The sequence below is a fragment of the Aedes aegypti genome, chromosome 3 (assembly GCF_002204515.2).
Source record: "Aedes aegypti strain LVP_AGWG chromosome 3, AaegL5.0 Primary Assembly, whole genome shotgun sequence".
In the NCBI taxonomy this organism is placed as follows: domain Eukaryota; kingdom Metazoa; phylum Arthropoda; class Insecta; order Diptera; family Culicidae; genus Aedes; species Aedes aegypti.
This window is the reverse complement of record NC_035109.1, coordinates 41,307,468-41,325,535: the sequence shown is the minus strand read 5'-3', so window position 1 is coordinate 41,325,535 and position 18,068 is coordinate 41,307,468. Positions and strand designations below refer to the sequence as shown.

The 18,068-nt window shown below is 36.7% G+C and overlaps 1 protein-coding gene across 2 annotated transcripts in view; it reads right to left on the bottom strand.

Annotated features, from left to right (window-relative positions):
- Nucleotides 1–331: 331 nt before the first annotated feature.
- Nucleotides 332–18,068, bottom strand: part of LOC5570558 (serine protease inhibitor 88Ea) — a 29,160-nt gene continuing 11,423 nt past the window's right edge. The window contains exons 1-4 of one of the 2 annotated variants that reach the window (XM_021849247.1): nucleotides 15,284–15,322; nucleotides 1,371–2,000; nucleotides 1,192–1,306; nucleotides 332–1,129 (exon numbers count right to left, since the gene is read on the bottom strand). In XM_021849247.1, coding sequence (XP_021704939.1) covers nucleotides 603–1,129; nucleotides 1,192–1,306; nucleotides 1,371–2,000; nucleotides 15,284–15,307 — 1,296 coding nt within the window. In that variant the 5' untranslated portion in view covers nucleotides 15,308–15,322 and the 3' untranslated portion in view covers nucleotides 332–602. Of the gene's footprint in view, nucleotides 1,130–1,191; nucleotides 1,307–1,370; nucleotides 2,001–15,283; nucleotides 15,323–18,068 lie in introns of those variants that run through there. The other variant, XM_001653169.2, reaches the window with a different exon arrangement.

Sequence of the window (18,068 nt, the reverse complement as noted above, 5' to 3'; positions counted from 1 at the left end):
ATTTTGTTTAGTGTAAGAGAAATTGTGTTATAATTTTTGTTATTTTAACTACTAATCAGCCAAAATTATAACAAATTTTGTTAGAAAAAATGCACTAACTGAATAACTGAACCTGTTACAACTCTGTTGTAATCCACTAGTCGGGAAGGAGTCAACCAAATTGCCCTACTGCTTAAAAGCAAATGTTAACTTGAGCGATTGTCAAACGAAAACATCTTTTTAGCAATGTCTACCAAAACATTTCCCTCTAAAATACAGTCTGAATATTTATGATTATAATCTTTCGGACCACCCCATGGATGTGTGATTAAAATGTGTAACTTCGCACGTATACCGTTTTGTAAACACAGTTTATTTCCAGAGTTTTTGGATTCAGATCCTTTTTCGGTTGTTACAAGCTCGATTGGTCTCTTGTTTGTTCTTTAATAAATAAAAGAAAACGTTTTGGTTAGGGTGATTCCGCTTCGCTCACTGCCAGGCCAGCGGGATCATTTCTCCACAGTTGGAAATGTTAGCTACCTTCTGTGTGGTTGAATATAGTACACAAATTAAAACAAAGTCTTATCACCTAGAACACTCTGTCCGCTCGCTCTATCACATTGTTATTCCGGCTGACGGTAGACGCCGTTGAACAGCACCGCTTGGGTGCCATAGTCGTAGATGAGGAATACAAACGGATGGTTACAGTGGAACATGGCCGGTTCAACGGGCCGCGACGACCGGAAGCTGAACAGTACCGTGCTCGAGGCAGCCGTCGAACCCTTCTCATTGACTTCGATCTTGGACTTCTGGAGAATTTCGTCGAAGCCGATCTGTTCCTTCTCCGAGAAAGCCGTAAAATCAGCACCGTTTTCGAACATCTTGCCCAAACCTAGCCGCTCCAGAACCGGCTTCAGCTCAACGGTTTTCTCGATGTTGAATTTGGGGAATTTGACGTCCACCATGCGGGGGATACCTTCGTTAACGATTTCACTCAGGATACCGGTGTCGGATGTCAATCGAGCCAGCAGCTGCTCCAGCGAGTTGGGGACAGCCGGTGGCAAAAAGACGAACATCGAGATGCGAGTTGATTCGTCTTGACCCTTGTAGGGCATTTCCAGGACGTGACATCCGAGTTTTTCATTGGCAGCTGGGGATAGAAAGTGGAATTCAAAAATAGGAAAAGATAGGGTTGAATTGTTTCGAACGTACCGTGGCTGAAGGTTCCCAACACGTGCATCATGTCGACGAACTCCTGACGTTCGCTGGAGACGTAAAAGATTTCCTTCTTCGTTTGCTCTGGTTTGAACTCAGTCTGCCACGTTCCCTAGAATTGAAATACGACTCAAGTTAGTGAAATAGTATTAGCTAACATGGATAATAATACGTACCTTGAAATAGGCGGCATTGGCAATGGCCAGCTTGGTCTGCTTGGTGATAGATCCAGGGATCAACAAGTCCTTGATCTCACCGTAGGTAACATTCTCAACCCAGTTGTTGATGTACAGTCTTTGACCATCAGCATCCTTTTCGAAATCTAGCTTTTCAATTTCCTCGAAGAATTTGTCCTCCATACAGTCACGGATGGCGACCTGTTTGCCGAAGAAAAGCTTGTCGACTGAAGTGAACTGAATGTCTCCGCTCTGACTGAATCGGGCCGCCAACGACTTCTTGCCAATGTTGTACGCCTGCCAGACCACGGGCTTATCCTCGGTCCAGTGCAATTCAAGGCCATTTCGGAGCATTTTCTCCGTTTCGGCTCGTGCTCCGAAGTAGGCCAGCAGCAGCACGTGGTACAGACTGTACGGCGAGAAAAATACGTTTTCCGTCGGGGTTGCGGTGTTGATGGCCTCCAGCAGTTTCAGGGTGAAGATGGATTCACCCTTGTAGAGCCGATTCCGGGACAGGGGATTGTCCGCCTTGGTGTGCTGAATGTTGTCATCCTGGGCCAGACACTGGGCGCTGATGGTGCGGGCAGACAGTGCTACCACGAGTAGCACAACCGTTGGAAGGGATCTCATCTGGAAAGGGGAGAACATAGATTGAATTGTAGTGCATCGATCATTTCTATATTTCTAAAAGCGATCTAAAATAGCCATTATGATTGAGCAAGTCGCACAGTTCTATGGTAGTTAGTTTATCATATGGTGGATACATTTTTAAATAAGTGCTGCATTGAAGCAGCAGTAGGGCGGATCATGTTTGCATGTATATATCGTGTGGCAGATGTGATGATATATCATAAAGTATACGTTATGTCCAGAGATGCATTGGCATAGCTATTTTTTTTTCTGGAGGGGGCCTTGTAAATTCTTGTTTTATAGAATTAATGACGGTAACGATAATAACGAATTCACAAATTTCGTAGTTTGCAAAGATTTGTATTGGTTTTATTTGTTTGTGGTTTTGTCTCATATCGCTGCCCATCAGTGAATTTCAATTTTCACTAGGAAAATATTCATTCTTTGTACAATCCAGTAAAAAACTCTTTCGAATGTGCTTCCAAAGAATTCACGAGGAACGTTTCTGGTATTCAACCATGTGCTTTTAAGAGATTACTCTTAGAATTACTACAGGGATTTCTTTATAATTAATTTCCGTTATTTTTCAGTGTCTTCTCCACGAACTCCTTCACTAGTTTTTACTGAGTTCCTCATGGGATTCTCACGGAAAATTATTCTCGAGATTAGTAGTTATTTTCATCAGATATTTTCCTCAAGTTTATTTAGGCTATTCTGATCTGAAATTGTTTTACACATCCTCTACGTACCGTCGATGGGGGTGACAATGGGTCTAGGGGGTGAGATTGGGTCAAAACGGAAAAATATGTTTTGTGAAATATTTCAGCTAATAACGCTGATATTATTAAAATTAATAATTCATATGATAGGCAACACATTATTACACATAATTCATAACGATATACATTTTTAGAAATAGTAGTTTTTGTTTACTACATCAATAAACTTGCATGTTGAAACTAGATAAAATTTACAACATTAAATTTCTCCTGTACAAAGTATCACGCATGTATTCTAGCCTCTATCGTTGTATTAGTAGAATGTTGAAAGTCTTTTCATTACACATCACAGGTATTTTCCGGAATCTGTTTGATTTTCCCACAAAAAAATCATTTTTTTCGGTACGATGTCTGAAACATTGAAAATGGGGGTGAGATTGGGTCAAACAAGAACGATAATAAATAAAATTCCAAATCCACTTTTTTGACATTTTACGGTGCCGGGTGCTCTCTTTGTTCATTAAGATGTTTTTATTCTTTCTATGTACAGCATCTCTGAAACATCAAACAAATCTACTTGAGTATTCCGTGCATTGAATAACTATATAACGCATTTTGACAACTTCTCAAACCAGCAACTGTGTTTCGTGCGCAGCAGCATCGTAAATTTTTATCAAAAGGGTGTTTTTTTCTAAATTTGATTATTTATCTGTGTTTTCATACAATAAAAACATCTCGCGGAAGTACAAATGAGTTGGATCGCTGAAATACTGGGATTATGACGTCAACTTCTACCTGAAATTTATTGATCGTGGAATGTCGCACCGAAATTTAACTATTTGCGAAGGTTTAAAATAATCACTGTTTCAGTACACCTTTGGGGAAACTGAATGGGCTTTATAGCAATGGGGATGAGACTTTGAAGACAATCTGAGGGAAAAAAACCAAGAAAATTTATGTAAACTTGACAATAAATGTTGGGTTTACACATTTTTTCTCATAGCTCTTCAATTTTCAGTATAATCTTTATTTTAAGTGGGTTTATCATACTTGTGAAACATCTTAGATATCTGTTTGTCTTGTTTGCATCGTTTTTTATCAATATTTTTCAGTTGTGAACGGTTTCGAAATCATATTCTCAAAAACAAGTTATTTTAATTACAGTGACCCAATGTCACCCCCTCTATGGGGTGAGATTGGGTCATTTTTCATTCACTTGTGGTGCCGCTGTGAATAAATATTCGTCTTTAATTTTTTGAACAGTTGTTAATGTACCATCAAAGTACATACACACCAAATTTGAAGTTTATTGAAGTTAAATTGCGATAGTTATTCAAAAAATAAATCGCACATATCCCTTTTTGACCCATTGTCACCCCCAACGACGGTACTTATTATAAGTTCCAATTAATAGTTAAAGGATCATCCAATTGTTCATTAGTAATTCATTTAAAGTTTTCTGAAATTACTGAGGATTTCTTCAAGAAATATTACAAGAAATTCTAGGAGTCTCATCGAAATTGTCTTTAAGATCACAAAGCAACGATTTTTTCCTCAAATGGTTCAGAGGGTTCACCAAGATTTACTGCAACTATACCTTTTAAGTTCATCCTAATATTTCTCATCAGCTTTCAACAAATCTTTCAGTAAATCTGTCAGAAATTATTCAAGGATTGCTAAAAAAAATCAAAGCAAAATTAGCCAGGACTTCCTGAGAAAAAAAAACATTGAATTATTCTCCCAGGTGTTACTCTAAGGACTCCACCTAATAGTCTACTAGATTTTCACAAGTAATTAAACAGGATTCAATTTGGAAAATGTTCTTGGCGATTTCTCAGAGAAGTTCTCTAAAAATCCATCAGCATTTTTTTACATATTGTTTTTTTAAATGTTTCTTTAGATTTCTCCTAAAATCAATTTGATTTTCCTCCTCGCATTCTTGAAACACTTTACGAATCACTCCATATCCTATTTACAGTTAACTCTCCCTTACTCGATGTTCTGTATCTCGATATTTCCCCTAACTCGATGGAATACGCAGTCCCTTCAATCTAGCATACTTTGATCCCTCTGTTAGTCGATACCTCTCTAACTCGATGTTCCCTAACTCGATGCGATCTGTTTCAGTTTCTTATGCAAGTTTACCTCTCTAACTCGATATTTCCATGAAAATTTTCAAATATACTCCAAATGTTAATAAATTTCATAAATTTGATAATTATGATTATAGTGATAGTAAAATGAAGGTTGACAAGTCATTTCAGGGTGATAAAAAATTAAATTTTTGAAGACTATGCAAAAAGTGTCACGTTGCTAAATGTTCTAAAAATTTACTGTTTTTCACATTTAATTTACTATTTTGAATGTACTTTGTCGAAATAATGAAAATATCAAAAATTGGAAAATTTGTGTTCTGTATATCGATACCTCCCTAACTCGATGGTCCCTTAAATATCGAGTTAGGGAGAGATGACTGTATATCAAAAGTAACATATCAAAATAAGGTTTGGGAAAAACTTCTAACAAATTAAATTACTTAATTTGTATAATTAAATTTGGGAAAAATATTGAATTCCTGTCGGAAAATTAAAGCAACTCACTGAAGAATTTCTGTAACATTTTGATGAAATTCCCGACGATATACCTCATAGAAAAGCTTGAGTGTTTTTTTTGTAGGATTTACTTCGAAAAATCTTGTTCGTTTTTCTTCATTTTTTCTGATCCTGATCTGAAAACGGATGGCATTTTTGGTTTAAACATCTTAGAAAATATTTTTCATAAACTCCGAAGATTCATGATACTATGGTGAACATATTGATGTAGAAACCATTTTTTCTACTTGCAGAAATCCAAAACAAACTTTTTTGGAGAGATATTTTTTATTATTGTGGCAGAAATGTAGAAGTTGAACGAGGTATTTTTTATGAACGTTGTCGAAGGTGTCTTATAATAAAATTCGCAACGTAAGTTTTCACTAAATTAATATCTTGGAGCAATTTTTTTCATTTCTTTGAAACTTTCAAAAATCAGCAGCCGTGTAAAAATTACGCAATTTTTCAAAAAAAATCCTTTCTTCTTTAGTTTTTGTTGTTGTTACTTTTTGGAGTATGACAAAAAAATCCAATGTTTTTCTAGAAGGCGTCATGCGAAGGAAGGAGAAACAACAGATGGACAACGAAAGATAAGTGATTATATTTAAGGCGAAGTAGGCCGTCATTGACATTTGTACGCGTCGTTGATGATTGTTGCTAATTCATCTCACGATTTATAATCCAAAAAAAATCAGTTGGTTTCGTACTGACACAGCTGAAAAAGTATTAGCATACCTTATGCATGTTAGCGCGTACAGTGATACTTTTTCAAGTCAACATAAACTATCAAGACTGAGTTTTATCACTTAAGTCAGTGGACCTCAGCCTAACCGATTACACGGGCCATCTCAACGTTTTCAAAATATGTCGCGGACCGCAAGATTCATAAGGATTAATTTTAACAGCTTTCAATGCGATTGCAAAAAATCACTATTTCTATGAACACGAATAACACATTTCTGGGAACTTTATGATCAAATCAGAGGGGTTTGGAAGCAAAGATATAAGGTCAGGACAGAAAAACAATGCCAAGTTTTTAATAAATTATGGTAGCTAATATAAAATAATGCATGCCAAAAAAGTTACCTTCAAATACTTTTTAAAAGCTAGGAACAGAGCTTTATTAGTGCACTTTACTCAAATTCAATCAACATGTCACTTACGTTATTGGACAATGTATTTTCAACTTTTCGATTAATAATACAAAATAGTCTACTTTAGAGGTTTTTATCATTTTTTTAGGGATCGATTTATATTAAATTTTAACATAACTTATATATTTGTAACATTTTTTTCTTTTACGAGTTAAAAACAGTAACGGTAAATCTTTCATCAAATATCAAAATTTACACAAACCAAAAAAAATGGAATATATTGATTCATTCATTGATTCATGATTCATTCATCATCATTCATTGATTCAGCAAAGTTGAACATTTAAATGAAATTAACAATTATGTTGAAGATACTTGTGTAGGTCTCTTATATTTTGAGATAAATAGTTTGAATTTTTTTCGCGAAATTCACTTCAATCCAAATGATATTATTTTTAATCTTTTTATTTTTGATTTTTGATATTTTGAAAGTGTTGACACTTAAGTAATGTTCAAAATGCTGTGTAAATTTGATTCATATTGGACTATTAATCCCACAAAAGTTGACCATTTTGTATGGGAGGTCGAAAAAGTTGAAAATGTATTGTCCAATATGGTACATGTCTTTGCATTTGGGCTCCTCAACCATTCAAAAAGCAATCCATATTCAAATATATCAAATAACATAATTATCGAAGTTTTACAGAAATAGGAGACATTTTTGAAGTCAAAATTAAAAAAAAAAAAATTGTAAAAATATCAGCGTCCTGCGGACACCTGTGCAAGACGAAGATCCTGGTTCAATTTTTTAAAATGAAATATGTTCAGCAGAGAGATTTTTAAAGATTTGAAAACTTTTTGCTGGCCCTTAGCCTTCCTTTTAAGATTCTAAAAAAAATCAGGTTTTTCAGAAACTTTGAACCTTTGATTGTCAATTTCATATTACTCCTAATGCCATGAAGATGGATAAACGTAGAAACATTTTACATGATTTCAATGACTGACTTTCCAAGAACAAACTTGCAAGAGTAAAGGATTAAACATCAGCATGAATAAAAATTATAACATGCGGGCCGCACCACATTAACATTCAAAATCCATTCGCGGGCCGCACAAAACCTTCTCGAGGGCCGCATGCGGCCCGCGGGCCGCAATTTGGTGACCACTGACTTAAGTAAACGAAGCCACACTTCAAATTTTCAACAGCGCTCCGCGTTGAAAATTTATCCAACTAGTCACCACCAGCAAGCAAGCAATTTGATTGATTTTCAACGCGAACTGTTGTCAGATTCACTAGTCTTGTGCACTTGAAAATTCAACGTTTGGCTTCGTTTTATAATCACCTTAAGTTGGATTCGGTAACATATTCCGGAATCAAGTTCTGGATAAAAAAAATAGGCACAGAAGGGATGGTTTCCCTCTAGGAGGATTTTACTTTGAAAGTATAATCATTTATCAAATCTCACAACACAATATGACTAATTTCCAAGAGATTCAAAGCAAAAATAATCTCGATATTTTTATATTAAAATTCATCAAGGATTATTGAAGGATGGCTTCAAAAAGTTCTGTAGAAATATATTAAATAATTTTTGAAATTGCTTAAGAGTTTGAAACAAAAAAAGTTTGCTTGAAAAAAATTAGTTTAGAGTTTAAGCTATGAGTTTATTCATGCAAAATTAATTTATAAAGTTGAAGTAGAAGTTGTTAAAAGAAAAAGTTAAAAGAATGTTTCATTTTTGCTGAAATAAAAATGCATGGTCGATTTTGTTGAAAGTTTTCACAGTAAAATTCAATTTTCTGCCATCTATCTGAAGAAAACTTAGCCATGGTGAAGTTCCTTGAAAAGATCTGGCATGAATAAATCCTTATTTTTCGCCAAAGAATCTTGCTTTTTCTATGAAATTCATTTAGTAATTTTGACTATTTTTCAGTTATTTTTTGCGGACACTATACGAGTTGTAGTTAAAGTTTGGATTTCTATAGTAAATTCCTATAAGGGAAATCACCCGGGGCCCGGGCAGACGGAAAAATCAAAATCACATCTCGAAATGAATTAATTATGATCGCATATCTCAATTTGATATTGAAAAGATGATCGAAAATTTTATAAATCTCAGCGCTATAGCTCAACATCTGAAAACATGTGAACAGGATCAAAATTAGTTTTTTGAAATGAAACAAAACAAATCCAACAAAAAAATGGCGGGACTGAACAGTGTGACGTCAGGAGCAAAAAACAGTCTCAGAAAGCGAAGAAAATCATTTTCTTATTTTAATAGTCTTTCATCTGTAAGGCATAGCCGATTGATTTGCATATCTGTGTATAGATCTGAAGGTCAGGGGTTCCATCCTGTGTGCCAGCATTTTGATTATTTTTATTCTTCGCCATCTGACAGATCATATTTTGATATTGATTTGTTGGTCTATCAATAAACTTGCATGATATTGATTTGTTCTTACCGTGTACGCACCTAACTTTGCGCAGCTCCAAACTTAGCGTATTTACAAGCATAAAAAAATATAATTAAGGCTAAGTAGCCCGTCATTCGTTTTGGCAACAATGATGACTTTTCAGCTTGCATTTCAAAGTGATAAAACTCAGTCTTAATAGTTTATATTGACTTGAAAATGTATCACTGTACGCGCTAACATGCATAAAGTATGCTGATACTTTTTCAGTTGTGTCAGTGCAAAACCAACTGATTTTCTTTGATTCGAAATCGTGAGATGAATTAGCAACAATCATCAACAACGCGTGCAAATTTCAATGATGGCCTATTTCGCCTTAATCAATGATGTTTCAACAATTCTGTTTCAGCAACATGTTCTTTTATGTGAAATAAATATTTGACATACATTTGTTTACTAAGAAACCCTTGTTAATGTTAGTAAATAACCAAAAAATCTTATCGTCACACGTATAAGCTAAGGAGTGGCTTTGCCAAAAATCAACATTAACAAAACTGTGTTGTGAGAAGTATATTTGCGGTGTATTTGCAAAAAAGGTAATATTCTAGTAATTCTATTTATTTTCCAGACAATATGTCGATTTTTTATTTGAAAAAAGCAATGCGCAATGTTAGGACCCATTTTTTACATAAGGGTCTTCATTTTTGCACACTTCTAGCAATTCTAGCAAATGGCACGTAAATACATATACGTCATTGCAAATGATAAAAGCTGTCGATCTTACCAGGAATGGTCACTCAATCCATAAGGCAGCGGCTACATACAATATTCCTGAAAGTACCTTTTGTTGAAGCTTGAGTTCCAGTTCCGCCTGAGCTTCAGTAGAAGCACATCACTGCTAAAGACTCGTCAAGTTCATCTGCAAATCCTCCACTTGCAGCTGATGACATGTACAACAGAGAAGATTTCCTTTAAAAAGCTTCCAAATTGTGCGAGATCGAATCGTTCGCGACCATTAATAGTGAATACGAGCGTCGAATTTGGATAGTTATTCAAAGAGATGGAATACAGTACTTTCGCGATTTTATCACTGCTGGTTTTAATATTGCTTCATTTTATCACTCCCGATTTTAGCACGGTTTTCTGTTCAATTTTATCACGCCACAATACTTGATCAAATTTCATGCATTTTACATTGAAAAATAAGCCTAAACAACCAACATATATCTATTTGACTAATCTCTCACGTGCTTTTCATGTCATTCGCTCTATTTCGGCAAAATAAAGCTGAAATTTAGATGAAAATTATATGACAGAAAAAACATTTCACGTTTGGGTACATCACGCCAAAACATTATGGAGCCGTGATATAATCGAGAAATTACTGTAAAATAAGAAAAACGAGAAAATGAAAAAAAAGTGAGAATTAAAAAAAACAAGAGAATAAATTATATAAAGCAACGTACGAAAACAAGTAAGCATAAACTACGGCTGTGAACTATATTGTTCAGATTGTACTCCTGTGAATATATATTAAAAAATGAAGAACAGAGTAAATCACTATTCGTGGTCACTCTATATTTGGGGTGGATGAACACATTAAATTGAATTTCACGGAAAAACTCATATTAGTTGTACCCTTTTTATTTCATAAAAAACAGTAAAAAAGTAACATTATTTGGAGCAAACGAGCATTTTAAGGCATGTGCAAAGTTAGGCACATCCTGCGCAAAGTTAGGAACAATTCAGATTTTGTGCGCAATGTTAGGCACAAGATATTGTATCGTCTTTTGCATTTTTTTAATGAATTAATTTTATTTTTTTTTAACCATATGGTCTACTGAAGGGTTAAAAGCCTATCGTTGGCAGAAATTTGAATAAAAAAATACATATTTTAGCCTTATTTGAAGCAAATATAGGATAATAATTTCTTAACTGCACAAAGTTTGGTGCGTACACGGTATAATAACCTAACAAGATATTGTTCAATACTTCTCCATATTGACTTTTGATATTAATTTTGATCTCTTATCTTCAACATACCAATAGCTGATTATGGTCTTCAGTAATTACTTTAGAACAACAAATTATGATCTTGGTCAGCTTTTTCCACCTGCTCAGGGTATATCCTTCTGGGGTGAAGGGCCAAAGCCGGCGGGGAGACGCTGGAGCCTATACTGATGGAATGGTGATCACTGTCGTACATATCGGAGTCAACACTCCAATGAAATCAGTTGACAAAGAAGCGACTTACTGCGGCCTCGTCGATGGCTGAGGAGGTATGCCCGTTCAAGGAGGTATTTGCACCATTATCGAGGACAGTAAGGTCATGTTCCTCGAAAATATGTAGTAGGGCCATTCCTCTGGGATCGGAACGCTGCCCGCCCCAAATATGGTGAAGAGCGTTCATGTCGCCAACCAGAAGGATAGGTCCGGGTATCACTTCTTGAGATTAATCCGCTCACGGAGGTTAGGAAGGGCTCCACAAGAGAGATAGATGCTCAAAACGGAAATCCTTATAGACCCGTTGAAGCGTATTCCGACAACGGGTAGGTCCGAGTCGAGCCTGAGGACCTCAAGAGGGATGAACGTCAATACACCCAAGGCGACTGAGTGTCTCAAGTTACTGCCATGATGCATAGTCCAACAATATTGGCCACGAAGCGAGCGGTTGAGTTGCTCGACCGATAGCCTGTTCACGTCCTGCAGAGCTAAGCACCACAGTGATGTATAATGAAGTAGAAGGTTTGCGAGGTTATTGTAGAAACCAATCATGGTCCGTTCGAAAAGAAAAGTAATTGGTTTTGGTAGAGTTGATGTGGGAAAAGAACTCCGGGAAATCGATGAGCTTCCGCTGGAGTTTGGAGACGTTTGCCGTAGAATTATCTGTCGCCCTGGTTGAGCTGCTGAGAAACAGCTGCCGCTGTAACATCGGTGGACAAAATTGTGACTGCAGTGCTTAAATCAGGGGTAGCCCGGATTGGATGTTGAGGTAAGGCTAAGATGGTGTCCAAGCAGAGAAGTCCGGAAGTCCTGGTGGTCAAAGCGAAGGAGGTGATGCGGGATTCCATGTTGGCACCGGTATCACTGGACACCTCGTGCTGAGCATTCTCCAAAATAATGAGAAATCATAATGCAGTGAATATTCTGCTTTATACTAAACTTTTGAAACAGCATCGTTTTCATTATTACGAACTTTGGGAATCAAATTTCCAGAATGTTGGAGTTTTTTTGTACCACGCTATTTTTGCAACGAAGATGTCAAAAAATTGCGCTTATCGCACACAACAACAAGCTGGTTCTAGCAGTAACCAATCGAGCGACAGCAGGACGATTGTCGTGCGATTCAGAGAAGTCAGAACCGCCACACCGATAATGTGTGCGACAAGCGAAGTTTCCTATGCCAATGCAGAGAAGTCGAGGATCCTGGACCGTCCGGGAGTCGAACTCAGGCTTTTTTATAATCACAGACATTTTTACCATTAGGCTAATTAAGACTCGAGGATAACATTTGTACCTTGCAAGCTCCTTCCCCGTGATTTACCTGATTAGCGTATATGGTGAGCAGACGATATAGACAGTACGTAATACATGTATGCCACTCTAAATATTTGAGTGACCTACGGAACCCGTTAGAGTATCTTGCCTAAAAAAACTCAGTGCACGAACTAACAACGGTTCGGAAAACATTACCCCCAATCACCGTAATTGATAATTCAATTAATAAATTCATCGAGTGTCGGGCAATGTAAGGCATTTGCCGCAACAACTTCCATCAAGACACTTACAACAATTGAGTAAGTTTCTTTTAAATAGGTATCCGTTTCAAACATACTAGGCCACCAGCACATGTGGCTGACGATGGGCTGGGCCCGGTTAGGCTGCCAGCAAGCCGGTATGCTTCGCCCACACGCATGACTCATCTTCCGACAAGCAGAAGTCAGTCAGCGGAGGGTTCGTCAGCGTAATTTCTGTAAATTCCGGCTTGTCGGCGCAATTGCCCCGTAAACGAACGTTGTCTGTTATGTGTCTGCTTGTCGCATACATTATAGCCTCTATAACTCTGCGCGATGCACACATCAGTAATTTGGTAAATCATAGTGAACAGTTTTGTTTGTTAATAATGAATCTTTGAGCCCTTTTAGTGAAATACATGGAAATCGAATTTAGTACTATACCATTTAAATGCACTAGAGTTTGTATTTTTTGACGCGTATTTAGACATCTACTGTAAGGCCGTCTTCAGTGTCGTGTAAGATCATTACATACTTTGGAAGAATGATTCTCGTCATAATAGATACCTTTTTAGCATAGGGGATCAAAAACTTTCAATTTTGCATTTGTCCAAAGTCTAAGGTCTAATAATTTGTCTAAATTTTGAAATTTTGAAGTATATACACGAATTGGTTCTAGTTACCGTAATCCGGGGTATCATTGATCAGCGGGGTAACATTGATCGGAATGACTCATCTCGTAAAATGTTCGTATCATCTTTTATTGTTGGAGCATTTCGAAATCATAAATGGTGCTTCTTTTTATTATATTCATGAGCTAATGAAAGTGAAGATTTTTGCGAAAATTGTGTTTACCTTAAGTTAGTTGTCAACTTTTCGAAACAATGATTTCAATGGGTAAGGATGACACTACCGAAGATTCATGTCTCACATAAGTTCTGCAAACGATACGAGCAAGGAAAATGCAATTCTTACTAAAAATGGCATCGCCGAAAACGATTCCGTTGTCAAAACTTTCATAAGTATGCTCAATTAAGCAGCACTAACGAATTACTGTAAAGAATATAGAATTCCCTTGAGAAATTGCCTACCTTTACGCGTATTCCGTGGTTCGAAGTGTTTTAAATTTTAAAATTACTCAAAAAGTAAATGACTTGTAAGCGTTTGGTCTTCATATTCGGCTTCGGGAGCCATGATTTAAGTAAGTAACGATATTTTCAATATTACCGAACGTTGTTTACAAAGGTGATCAATGTTACCCCATATCAGCTAAATCAAAAAATCACTTAAAACATTTTTTTAAACATGCTTAAATCTTTCAAAAATCAAAATGCTGTATACAGTAACGAGCTATGGGTGGCAGTACTCGTTTTAAAAATATAAAATTTGCAACATTTGCATTATCAAACGAAATATTAGCTTAGCTTAGCTTAGCTTAGACTGACTACACATATCAATGGTTGCTATTCCGTGATTGACCGAAGTCAGTGAAAATGCACAAAGAATCAACTAGAAGTTCGGCTGGGATTGGCCATAATCTTAACGGCGCCGGCCACGTCAATAACGGCGCCGGCCACGTCCTTGCAGTCAGGTGGGATTGGGGGAAGGAATGTTAGTGTGTAACCTTTGCTATTTGGAGACCGTGTTTGCCTCTGCATCTCCACAAAGGTTACTGGGAAGGATGTTTGTTAATGGGGAGGATCGTTGGGTCAAAGGATTCACTTTGATAAGTGATTAGACCATGATAAATAGTTTTTTGTCAAATATAAATATGCTTTTATAAAAATATAATATTTTCATTTGATATGAACAATTTCTATGTAAAGGAAAATTATGCCGACACAGGTGACGAACCATTCAAAGTTTGTTGAACAAATATCTAAATGTAACATTACTACATCTGTCAGGACGAAAGCATGTGTTATTATATTTTACTTATTTGAAAAGAAACAAAAACTCGATTGGCTGGAACATCATAGAACACTCTTATTCTTATGCCGACACTTACAGTGGCGAACCATCCAAAGTTTGTTGAATAAAGTGAACCTTTCGCAAGTCTACACTTGTAGTGTCGAACCATTCAAAGTTTTTTTTATAATTACAAAAATAAAGATAAAAAGAAAGGGGTGTTTTGAAAACAAAAAAAATGTTAAACATAAATAATTCATGAATTAGAGTTTATGTCGACACTCACAGTGACGAACCATTCATAGTTTGTTGAAAATCATATTTACGTCCTACCGTTGTATCGATTAAATGTGCAGTCATACATATTCTATAGATTAGAAATAGTAGCATGAAACGAGCTCACCAATTGATCCGTCATCCTTGATTGAGCAGCAACAATCCACATTCAGCTTAACTCGTTTGCTCGGCTATATAAAAGCACTCAGAGAAAATAGGCGCACGACCCGAGAGGGAAAACAACTGACGACTGCTCGGGCTTTCTTGACGCACTGCCAAGGAGCAATCGTCAAGGTCGAAGATCAAACAGAACTAACCGATCACGGAACTTTTTCACTTCACTCGACCGACGCGCGACATGTTTGATCCTGCCCTCGTCACTCGCTCCCGCAGAAGCAAGCGTCAAGGTCGAAAGATCAAACAGCCATTTGCATTATCAAACGAAATATTTAAGAAATATTCAAAAAAATGATCAATGTTACCCCGGATTACGGTACTCATCTGTGCGATTAATGGAGGTTAAGGGAGAAAACTTTTGAATATCTTTACTGCGTGGAGTTTATGCGATTCCATGTTGCGTTGTTCCTGTGTGATTCTTGAAACCACACAATCAATAGACACAACAAAAAGCTCTCACTCTCAACACAGTAGTGGTTCATATATTTAAGCTCTAAAACTGACCGCAAAAATCGATCAGTGTTGCACAGTCATGTGTAACGATAAATACCAACCGTGAAGCAACAGGCGCGCAAAGGCTTCGACCAGCGCACGTTTACGCCATTCAAGGTGACTGCTGTCGCGACCGGGTGGGAAAACCCCAAGACGACGACAGCAACGCGACAAGCTTCGACGACACCACCCCGACCTAAGCAACGGGCGTCGGTGAACCGGCGTATTTACAATTACAATTAGCGATCGAATCGAGCAAACGCTGCTGCTGGAGGCAAATTCAATAATCGCGTATTTGTTTCATCGGTGGATGGCTTTACGGTCTGATTGACCGAATAGCACAGTATAAAATATAAGTAAATTTAAAAGACATGATTGGATGGTTTGGTCCTTGCTGTAGGGCGTGAAGCGTAAGGTCGTCGTTCCGTTGTGGCAATAAACATGAGGTGAGCAAAAACCGGAAAAATCATTTGCTCTGATTCATACTTATTGTTCATTGACCATTCCACAGCTTTAACCCTCTACAGTAACTTCAAACTCCAACCCTTTATAAGATGGAGGAAACCAAGCATGGAAGTAACCCCTACACGCAGCGAACTGGACTATCGAATTTCATACATTTTGCCTTATGAAAGGTGGAACGATTATTGCAATACGAACGCTTTATGTATCATTTTAGCATCATCCCACATTAAGGCGTCGATGGGCGCTTGGTGTACGTTCGGGCCTATCGATCGCAAGGTTCTAGGTTCGATTCCAAGTTTCCGCGGAAATGTTTTTTGTTTTCAAATTCTGGTTTCATAAGGCGAATTTATGAATTTCAATCCGATTTCTTGTGGCGAATTTATCGAGAGCAGAAATTTTCGCGACTTTGAATGCGGACACTAAACTGTACAAACAACAATAATTCACATGTGAAGGCCGATGCATCATAGTATAGCGCTGATACTGTTATGCGTTTATTCTCATACATTCAAGAGCAAATAAACGCATATCAGTCACACGTTCATTTTCCCGTATATTAACTAAATATTTGAGCGACGAACTGGTGTCAGAATAAAGATCGACAAATCATGACGCGAGGTAATTGAAAGGTGAAAGTAGTACTACTATGAACGTTACTATGACTGGGTGGTAGAACACCAAGATGGCAGGAGGTATGGCCTGATCGGAACGGCGGACATCTGTAACAATAATTGATCTATCAAAAGAATAAGGAAGGTAACAAGCTGGAATGTAAATGAGATTTTGTGGATGGGCGTTCGGCAATGGACCATAACTTACGTGACAGTTGATCCTCCAAAAGTGTCGCTATTACAAAGTTCCAACGTATCGCATATATCCGTTGGTTTCAAACAAACATACCTACTTTTTATTGATCGTGAAAATTGCTGAAATATTTGAACCAAATCGAAAAAGTTTTTGAACCGCGACTCAATTAGCGATTCATTTCCGCGCATTTAGGTCAATGCAGTAGCTATGGATTTTGGGGCTCGGTGCGGAGTTCGATTTAGGTGCCCTCAAAATCATATCTAGATATCCGCTTTATCTCGATAAGGCGCTAAAATCGACTGCTGCAATAAACGATGAAAAAAAGCTTTTATAAAATTATGACTGAAGTTATGGAACTTATGTTGTTGTACTACCGATCTACCCATATTTGTCCCACAATGCATAAGGTTTACTAAGAACATGGGACAAGTAGGCGTAGAAAGGCAATGAGTACTTTAATGTCAAAAATATCAATTAATGATCCTATTACTGAAAATTATCGTGATGACTTCCACTGAACTGCCATGGAATTAGAAATATTAGCTGGCGAAGTAGCTCTGGAAAGCAATAATTCATATTCAGCTTTATTTGGGTATTCTAGGAAAATTTGGACATTTTCCAAGTTTTATTTTTTTTTTTTTTGAATCGGGATTGGTTTTGCACTGAAATGTCTTAAAAATGAACGAATTTTCCCAAAGTTTGCTTCAAACAAATTACAAAATGCACTCCAAAGATTTCTTTCAGGAACTCATTTTATAATTTTAAGGTGCTTTCTAAGGATTCCGTTTTATATACCTTCAAAAATTAAATGTAGAATTTTTTTAAGTATATGGATTTCATCATGAATTCCTTCAAAGATTGTTTCAGTATTTTTTTTTCTCAAGAAAATCAGTATTCCAGGAATGTATCCAATTATACTACCAACAAGATTCCCGTACACAACATTTTTAAGATTTCAACTAGTATTTCCTCCAGGGATTTTATAGAACTTCCTTCAACATTATCGTTCAGATTTCATCTAGAGAATCACTTCGGGAATATCTCTTTAGAGATTGTTCCTAAGATTCCTTGAGGAATTATGCTAGAAGTTTTCAGATAAATTTCCCAAAGATGTCTTCAAATAGTTTTCCCAGTCATTTATCCAGGAGTATCTCCAGAAAAAAAGATCAAGATGTTTTTTTTATAAATAATTGGTGAATTTTTTTGAAAATCCGGGAGATATTTCAGAAGAAAATCCCAAAGTAACATCTGATGAAACTTGATTAACTTTGAAAGTAACTCGAAATCCTTCAAGACTCTTGAGGAAGTCTTGAAGGATTTCGTAAATAAATTGCTAAGATTATTGGAATTACTAGAAATTTAACTGTAGTATTAGCTGGTTTAAAACCTCAGA